This window comes from Plectropomus leopardus, chromosome 14 (genome assembly GCF_026936395.1).
Source record: "Plectropomus leopardus strain MGB_pleo_1.0 chromosome 14, ASM2693639v1, whole genome shotgun sequence".
In the NCBI taxonomy this organism is placed as follows: domain Eukaryota; kingdom Metazoa; phylum Chordata; class Actinopteri; order Perciformes; family Serranidae; genus Plectropomus; species Plectropomus leopardus.
Window position 1 is genome coordinate 20921016 of NC_142189.1, and position 10302 is coordinate 20931317.

At 41.7% G+C, this 10302-nt stretch overlaps 1 protein-coding gene across 1 annotated transcript; it reads right to left on the reverse strand.

The window, feature by feature from the left end:
• Positions 1–49: 49 nt before the first annotated feature.
• Positions 50–9932, reverse strand: chrm5a (cholinergic receptor, muscarinic 5a). Its single transcript, XM_042501306.2, has 2 exons — positions 9199–9932; positions 50–1788 (listed from the first exon to the last, which is right to left on the reverse strand). The coding sequence occupies exon 2, from the start codon at positions 1719–1721 to the stop codon at positions 141–143; it is 1581 nt and encodes a 526-aa protein (XP_042357240.1). The 5' UTR covers positions 1722–1788; positions 9199–9932; the 3' UTR covers positions 50–140.
• Positions 9933–10302: the final 370 nt, after the last annotated feature.

Here is a 10302-nt window from a genome sequence, read left to right on the forward strand (position 1 = left end):
ATGAGCAACATTATAAATTGTGGAGCTCCTTCATTTTAACTTTTGATCATGTGTAGAATTCAAGTTTATGAAGTCAAGATTATCAACACAAACACAGAATTTACAGCCATCATCATACACCGCTTTAAAAAAATAATAGTTCATGTGAGTTTGGAGCTGACCACAGGGTTTTGTCCATACCAGTACAGTTTCTCTTCAATCCTTTTCTTCTTCCACTGGCAAAGTAAAAGCATCCGGAAGGTCTTTTGGAAAGTCTTGTTACAAAGGGCATAGCACATGGGATTGACGGTGCTGTTGACATAGCACAGCCAGTAGCCCAGGTGCCACAATGAGAGGGGGATGCAGTCTGAGCAGAAGGTGGAAATAAGAACCATGATGTTATAAGGCGTCCATGTTAAGATAAAGGCCAACAAAATGGCGCTGAGAGTTTGAGCTGCCTTCCTCTCCTTGATTAGCACCATCCTCTTCCTCTTGGTGATCTGGTTCTTCAGCGTGGCGTCTATGGGCTTTGTCGCAGAGGAGGTGGAAGGGACGCTCATGGACTCAGCCGAGGAGAATGTGGACGATGCCATTTTGGTGTCTCCGTTCTTGCTGTGGTGCTCCACTTGAGAGTCTTTGGCCACAGGCTTGAACTTGTAGGACACACACTTGCTGCTCTTCTGAGAGTTACTTTTGGGTGGTGTCTGGAAGAAGCTATCTTCCTCGTAGCTGCTGAGCTGCTCACTCTCGCTACCTACTCCGCTCTTGATGGTCTCACAAGCCTGGTTCCTGAAGGAAGGCTGGAAGACCCCAGGAGAAACAGGTCTGTCCTCGTCCTCAGAGGAGGCATAACTGTTGAAGGTGGTCAGCTGACCAGCTTTGGACCACTCGTCATTGGTGGTAGCTGCTGATTTGGCCGCATTGCTTCTGCTGGACGATGACCAAGAGGCTTGATTCCTGTCATGTGAAGCCGACCTTAATTTACAGCTAAAACAGGATCTGATTATGGTCTTCTGAGGCTGGGGTACCCCAGGGTCTGTGGGATAGTTAATCCCCTGCAGCTCTGCCAGATCTTTGGTCCTCTTCTCTGTCTCCTTGTAGATTCGACAGTATAAGATTGTCATGACTGATACGGGAATATAAAAGGCAGCAATCGCTGTCCCAAAGGTTATCACAGGCTCAGAGAAAAACTGGATCTGACATTGCCTCTCAGGGACAGTCCTTTTTCCTACAAAGTATTGCCAGCAGAGTATAGGTGGGGCCCACAGAATAAGTGACACCAGCCAGGCCAAACCGATCATGATCCCGGCTCGTTTGGGAGTCCGCTTGGCTCTGTAGGTCAAAGGTCTAGTGATGGAAAAATATCTGTCAAAACTGATTACCAACAGGTTCATGACTGAGGCATTACTGGCTACATAGTCCACTGCCAGCCACAGGTCACAGGCAAGGTTCCCCAAGGCCCAGTAGCCCATCAGTATATAAGACGTGTACAGATTCATGGAGAAAACACCGATGATGAGGTCAGCAGCTGCCAAACTCAGCAGGTAGTAATTATTCACTGTCTTGAGCTGGCTGTTGACCTTAAAGGAGAGCATCACCAGAACATTCCCCACAATGGTGATGAGGCTCACTATGGCCGACACAGTCGCGATGGTGATCACCTCCCACAGACTGTGAGTGACCAGGTGGATATCCATTGTGCTTGTATTTACAGTGGAGTTCAGTGTGCTCTCTCCTTCCATGGTCTTCTTGTGTTTTTTAGCATCCAACCATGACAAGAGTGTTTAGGTTTGTCATTTTCAGGAATATCTGGTGAGAAAAGAGAGAAAATGTTATTCTTTCATTCACGGCCACTAGATGGCATCAATTCAGCATATTGAGCATCACATCTTCACACTTGGTTTAACACTATGTAGGTGACTGTACAAGCTCAATATGTTTTATTTTCAATGTCCAATCTGTGCTTGTCATAGATTCTTAACAAACTATGGCATTAACTTTAGTGAATTATATATACATTTGCTACGGAGGGCATTGTTTTCCTTATTATTTGTCGGTTGCATCGACTGAAAGTGTAATTAAGCTATTACGCAGCTCACACAATTAGATCCTGTGAGTATACCCATATGGAGTGTTTTAGGCAATCTCTGCAAACATCTGTGGCACATTTAAAAAATCCAGGTCATTACATAATATTATTTCTTGCTCTAAATCGGTGCCATTATATTAATAGTGCATAAACTCAGTTTATAGATTCATCACATACACACATACATTCAGACATTCTTTAATTAGTTAATCTGTTTAGAAATGTCTTGACTTTGAGGGTATTTGTCCATCCATGGGAAAAAGATCCTTTCCCAGCATTTAATGTACAAAACCTTGGAAATGCACCCAAAAAGGTGGCAAGCTTTAACAAAAAGACAGAGAGGCACAATCACATGGACATATGAGCAACTTCCAGTACATTCAGCCATGAAATTTGATGAAATGTATAAAATACAGTCATCAGAGTTGTTGAAACATACAAATCTGCCCACATTTTAAACTCACTGGCAGCTAATTGTCAGCCGAGAGTGATGGCAAAAAAACAATCAAGTAAGCAAACACTTTGTGTGAAGCTTCTGTGTTAGAAGTGCTACTGGGAAGGGAGTATATTGCAGTTGTAGGAAACTGCACAGGCTCTTCACACCCTTCCCAGTAGCACTTCTAACACAGAAGCATTTTCAGTTAGCAGAAAATGTGTGTGGTCATTTCCCGCTTCAATACAATAATGACCATTGATAATGATTCATGACTATCAGGCACTTTTCTGTTTCAGAAGTCAACCACAGAAGCATGTGGATACAACACAGTAAATCAATTATTCTTAACAAAATTTGTACTCACTAGTCAATACACAAGTGCTGTTCTCAGGGAAAATTCAGTTACACCCATGTTTACTGATGTGCCACATACTATCACAGAGGTACAGCACTCACACACTACTACCAACCCTGCATCAGTAGAGGGCGGCAAACGCCCTCTACATACAGAAACTCATAGCATGCGGAGTCCCCTCACTCTCAGGTTAGAGCGATAGTGTGCATGCACATTTCATCCCAGGATGCCGGACACACCAATCGATAGTGGTTGAAGGGCTATCCATGCCAATGTGGACCCTAGTGTTAATAACAAGCCCAGGGGAAATTTCTCTGGCATGATGCCTCGCCTTTCGTGACCTACAAATGCATGACAGTGCCATGTGGTCTTGCTCTTGCCTTGAGGGTTTTTATCAAATGTGTTGAAGCAGCATAAAATCCCCTGAGTTTGAGTACATTTATATATGTGGATGATTCTATTCTGAGGGGAAAACACAGATTTGTACCCATTCAGAAAACAGCATTTGAGCATGACGTTGTGTCAGTCACACTTTTCCATACCATCATTTGAGATAATAAGTTCTTTCTCCCTTACTCCTCTCTCAGGAAATACCTCAGCCAGCTGGGCTTTTGGTGCTCTCAGTCATGCCACTTGTTCTGCCTAAAATCCTGGAATTTTAGTGCCATGTTACAGCCATGCATCTGCACCCTACAGACTTTCCAATACCTTCATCTCCAAAATAATTTACTATTGAAAAATCCCAGAATAACAGCAGTGGCATAAAAAACAGCAGGAAAGCAGAGAATGTTTTAGGCTCTTTTTGCGGAGCAACAGTGAAGTTTGTGGAAGATCACCTCCTCATAGAGAATTCTCCATGTGGTTTGCAGCAAGTGAACCTTTGAGCCATCAGCCAAAGCTGGCAAATGGGTGTGAGCACATTGGCACACATGTCAGAGAAACAGCTTTATTTTAGGTTACTAAATGTTACTCTGGCTCTGTTATAATTGATGATGTACAATGATGTATTTTATCAAGCAGTAGCATTGGGCATAAAATAAAGTTGGCTCAAGATAAAGCCTGATGTACATTTTTATTGTTAGGCCTACTTTATTTTCTCCAAGCCAAAACTACTGGAGTATTCTGCTCCTCTCTCTCATGTCTCAAAACATGACTCCTAAATGCTCTCTCTACTGGAGAGCGCTTTCCAAAATTTAATGCAGTTTTGCCCACAATGCAATGCTTTGGACATTATCCCTACACAGTATTTGAGAAATAACTTCCTCACTCATTGGCATTCATTCGACAGTGCCAGGTTAGCAGGAGTGCCAGCAGCAGCCTGAGGCCCACACAAATAAAATTCCAGTCACTGAGGGGGTCCTCCTGCAGGACTTGGATTGTCCCTCATCATGTTGTAGAATGGCATTTCATATCACATCACTCAGATGCCCACATCATTACACTGTTAATGCTTGGAGAGGTCATGAATCTGACGACTGAATTCTCTGTTGTTTCCTGGAATGCACAGACTGTCATTTTCTTCTATTTGTTTTATCTTAAACCTTCATAATGAGGTCAAATGGCACATTAGTTTCATTTTTTTTTCTTTTTCCACTCAGGGGGAGAATGAGGTCAACCCTTTATAACATTTTTAGTGGGCTAACTTTGGTCGAAGGGTCAACCACTTAGGTCTTGAATTAAATATCTCAACAGATGGATTGTCAAGAAAATGAGTGCAGATATTCATGTTTATATGTGTTTGATGTTTTGACCATTTTGATGGTGTCAGGTTCAATTTTAACATAGCATTACAATTGCCCCCAACTGTACCTCCCACCATACAAACTACACTGCTCGCCAGAAACAATAAAGCTAACTTTAATAAAAATATCAAATACTAGACATCAAAATGATCATCAAAGCTAGACACGTTAATTTATGGACATTAAAGGTTTGGAAACTTTGTGGAAAATTATGTGGATGGAAAAAATAATTTTAAAAAGAGTCATTGCAGAAAAACATTGACAAGATTAGACATCAGTTTGTCTTTTGGCTGGCAGAGAGGAGTCATAAGAGACCATGTGCATACTGAGTTTCACAGTTTTGACTAACTTACAGATGCACCTGATCTCCCCTATTGTGTTTAGTGCTAATTAGCAAATGTTAGCATGCTAACATGCTAAACTAAGATAGTTACAATAATAAACATCCACACTGGCATTGACATTGAGAGCATATTTGCATGTTGCAACTTGAGGCAGATGCAGAAAACAATTTGGCTAATCTCTAAGAAAAGCATATAAATACAGATATTTTAATACATGCTAATGAAAAGCTAAATTGTCTTAAGATGGGAGCCGATGGGGCCTGAGATTACATTTCGGACAATGAATTCCGCCTCTTTTGCTCTCCTCGCACACTGTTTACCTGCAGGCAAAAGTCTACTCAAACGTGATCGGTCAGTACTACTCAACTTAAAAACAGAAACCATAATGCTTCTGACACTAAAATCTTGTACCATTGCTCATAGACTCTGGTTACACATGTAGATATCCGTTTATAGAAGTTAAATAAGACTTTAAACCCCCATTATGTCCATAAACTAATTAGAAAAATGTTTACTGAGATGATGTATCAGGTGAGAACTAGGGTCATTTTTGCATTAACATGTATACAATCAGATTTATTTAGTAGAGTTGCGTTGTGCTGGCTTTTAATAGAAATGATGCACTTTCACATTGCCTTCCCTTTTTAGACCTAACCCCTTGGAGATGATGTTAGCATGTAACTTGAATATCAACAACAGCCTCACAGAGCCACTATGGTTTTATTTGCAGTCATATTATGCAGTGCTCTATGACTAATTTAAAGTGATGAACTGTAGGGACACAAAGTCAATGTAGAAGAAACTGAACCAGGACACCAGCTTGTATAAAAGGAGTCCGTAGAGCTTTTGTTTTTCCTTTTTCAGAACATAAACTGGATAGGCTGAACCATCATGTTTAATCCCACAAAAAACAATTACTTGATGATGACATGCAGACATTTGAGAAATGAGGATATTCCTGACTCACTGATGACTGTTGTGTTGCTAAGCCTACACACACACACACACACACACACACACACACACACACACACACACACACACACACCCACACACACACACACACACACACACACACACACACACACACACACAGACACAGAATAGACTTGTTCTACCTCTTGACCTTAACAGGTAGAGCAAGTCAAGCTTGCTAATAGCTTCTAAATCGAAGCAGGAAGCTTCTTAATGGTACACTCAGAACTGTGGGGGTAAACATGGACTCTGCATCACTATAAATAGTGAATATGGTCCGTTGTGGCCTCTTTCTGGGCTTTTTACGGATGCAGTTTGGCATGAAACGTGACGCACAGTGGGGAAGAGCTTTGTGACGCTGTCTGTTCAGACAAAAAGGGGTGGTAGGTTGACAAACAAAGATAATGCAGCAGAATTTCTGACCTGAATTGTGACTCTATTTGAAAATTAAAAAAAAAATACTACATCCAAGGATCACTTCATTGAATCAGTGCCAAAAAGTGGTGCAAAGACATATTGCTGTCACTCCTGCCAAGAAAACCTCTTCATTGCATATACATCCTACGAGTAGTAGACTGGCTCCTGAAATATCCTGTTCGTATGCATAAGTAATGGTCATTGATCCAGTGATTAACAGAGGCCAGTATGACAGTGAGGAAAGACTAGGTAGGACAAATCTGTCCTGAGCCTCCATACAGAATGCAGAGGCGGACATGTTGAAGGGTGGCTTCCTGCAGGTCTTATGGCATCTGGCCATCAGTGCTCCTGTGCACTGGCTCCATTCGCTGCCCCCACCAGGCCTCGCAGTCATACATAACCTTTTTCTACACTTTGGTTGCAGCACAGCAGAAACGTGAAAATAAATAGTGTGTGTTTGTGTGGTGTGTATGTGTGTCTCGCATTTGTTAAAGAAAGGGAAAAGAAGATGAGAGACCAAAAGAAGTAGAAGGCGAGAGCAAAAGAGAGGCGAGTCAAAGCAAAGGAGGAAAAGGACACCATGTGTGTCTGCGTGGTGAGTATGTATGATGTGCAAATCAGCCCAGAGCTTTTTGGCACAATAGTTCGTGAATCCTGTAGTCAGCCCACTGACCCATGATCCCTGCATATCTAGCACTCCTGATGAGGACATACAAAATGCTTGAATCATTCTGTGTATCAGGCATTGGAGGAGAAGGAAAGAGGATTATAGATGTTCACATGTACGATCTGAAACATGCAACCTGAAATATTTATGAGTGAGTTAGTGCTGATGTAAAATACGTACTTAGTAATGCAGAATACACTTATTTGCTTTTTGTTTATTCAGTGGCTAAATGATTTCTCCCCTGCCAGTTTAAAGCAACTTGAATTACATCTCTTCTCAGATGAGAAATGATGATCATTAGATGAATATTATGATCTGCTTATGGACACCCCAGTGGTTTTGACAGCTGCTGAAGGGAACAAAACGCTTAACGCCTTGAGGAGTTCTTTTTTTATGTGCGTCATTTCATTAATGCCCCATCATTTGGATAATGATCTGACTATAAACTCATTTGTGCTCTTGTATGAGGCGTTTTATAAATATGAGTGTCTGCCGCTGTTCGAGCCTCTGGGTCGTCTGATGTTTGTTCCCAATTCGTAACACGCCCAATTTTCTCTGTGCTGATGTCACATTTGTCTGCAAAAGCAAAAGTAGATGGTGGAAGTTTACCTTAGTTGATGGTACACTAATGAGATTGCTCCAAAACACATAGACATTAACCCTTTGAAACCCAGGGGAACATAATTTTTCTTGTGCTGCTTTCAGACACCTTGCACAAGTACTTAAACCACTGAGCCCTGAGAGAATTGAAGCATTTTCCTTCAAAAGCATTTGGAAAAGGCAAGGAGCAACTTGATAAGAAATGTTTCACAAATTGCAAGAAATTACTAAATTAAGAAAAATGATTTTAAAAAAAATTAGAGAAGAAAAAAAGTCTAGGAAAAAATATATAATTATCATAACTTTCCACATTATTTACATGTTATTACTTGTTTGTTTTTTGTTTGTTAGTTTTGACATTTTTTTTTCAATTTTCAGATAATTTTCTTGTTCTTTCATTAATTTCATGCAAAGTTTTGGGTCATTTCTTCTTTTGTTACCCCTTGCCTACTTCCCATGTTTTTGACAGAAATCAAGCCAGTTTGCTCAGATTTTAAGGGCTTAAACTACTATCTCAGTTTGTTAATAAACTTTAAATCTAGCTCACTGAAGTACTATAGATAAAAATAGAGCAAACGTTGCGATTCTGTAGTATATTCCTGCTGTCCAACTCCCAAACCACCACTGACTATTTCACATAAAAATGCAAATTAAGGTAAAATTGCTGGATAAAACTAATCAAGCCAGAGCAGTCTACAATCTAGTCGTTATTTTTCCCTACCCACAGTTTCACGGTGGCAACTTCCAGGGTTTTTTTTTCCTTTTAAGAGCTCCAGCACCTTTCTACATGTATTGTAGCACCTCACAGGATCTGTGGGGACTGGACGGACTCGTTAAAATCACGCTTGGCTGCTTAATCCTTCCGTGTTTTGTCATTTCCACTTAATCAAAGGGAGGAGGGAAGAGGAGGTGAGAGCTGTGTGATTTAGCTTTGGAAGAAAAATATTGATTTTTTTGTTTTGTTTTGAAAAAAGAAATAAAAAGGCTAGTTTAAATGACAAGAATCCCAAATTTTAGAACCATGAAGTTTAAATGAGGATACCATTTTGACATTTTCAGATATTTCAAAGACAAGGAGATAGAAGGTGCAGACTGTGCTTTAAAATTGTGTCTACTACTGACAGATTAAAATATGAAATACAAATACAAATATGAGGTAGATGGAAGAATGTATAAAATATATGACACTCTAAGAGGCAAGATATTTCATGAATTACAGCCTATGGAAACACACATTTTCTCAAGCTTTTCAGGAATAAATAATAGGCTTCAAGGTGTACCTGATATGTGGCCAAATGAATACATATCCAATACAATAATGCACTTTTCTATACACCCTGTCTTCCAGAAGAGCAGATGCACACACATCTTTCCGGCATCACGTCTTCTGTTTCATTAAGGTAAAAGGCTACATTAAAAATACATGCTGAGACCTCTCAGACATGCACTTGTGCACACATGACGCTGTTCCCCCTTAAATCCAGGTCATGCCTTTGTACATTAATCAAAAAGTGCATACTCAATCCCTCATTACTCTCTGGAGCAAACAAGTCACAGATGTATAGAGGATGGAAAAAGAGATGAACATACTCACAGTTGACTTTCATCAGATCTCACAGTCTTGTGTTTTAGGGCAGGCGGTGTCTCCTGGTGAGAGCAAAGTTCATTGTTAATCCCTTTGTTTTGCCCGGGGAGCCTTCGGGTCAAGTGCGGCACTGAGGAACAGGATCACAACACAGTTGGAGAGAGGACTGAGGTGGATGGGAAAATCCTGCTAACTTGACCCTCGCATGCCAGACGGGTGCGAGGGGAAAAGTGTGAGGCAGAGGAGAAAGAGGACGAAGAGCAGGAAGAGGGTGGACACCTTGAGGCTTCGGTCATCCCTGCTCAAGAGGCACAGAATGCACGTTCCCCTCGGCCATCCACCACAGGCACCGTGCATCCAGATGAGAAAAGTATCCTCAAGTTGCAGAGCATCCTTCCCAGCTCATTTGTAAATGAAACAGCTCAGGAGCCAAAGAAAGAGGACAGGAGAGAACTTTTCTTGCCAGTGTGAGCTGAGCGGGATGAAGTGTCTCTCAGCCAAGTTGAAACAGAATGTCAGTGAGAGGCTGCCTGACGCCTGAGCCAATTCACTGCTACTGCCACACTGCTGCTGCTGCCGCTGCTGCATCTACTCTGGCTGACAGACACAGATGTAGCTGACGTTAGCTAGCTGGGAGGAGAAATTCCCATAGGGCTGAGTGGTTCATCATGTTTCGGGACAGTGAGCATGCAGCTCAGACCACAGAGTGTGAGAGAGGAGAGAAGAGGGGAGGAAAAAGGAGGCGGCTGGGTGGCTTCTAGGGGTTTGTTCTGGGAGGTGTGGGGGTGGGAGAGAGTGTGTGTGGAGGTGTTTAGTCAGAGCCAAATCCTGTTTACGTGTGGTTGTATCACATAAACTGTCAATTACCTCCAATGGCATGTCTTTTGTGTGTCTTTTTGTGCAGAAAAGCAAGAGGAGATGATGTTTGAACACCTATCAGCAAACTCATCTGCAGAGCATGAAAAACCACCGCTGCCTTTGTGCTCACATGGGAGAGCGCTGACATGGCTGGGCCAGATAAGCAGACTACTGAAGTGACAGATGTTTTTCATTGGGACATTTGTGTGCGCGTGCACGCGCATATACAGCATGTATGTCATTGTGCTGATTGGG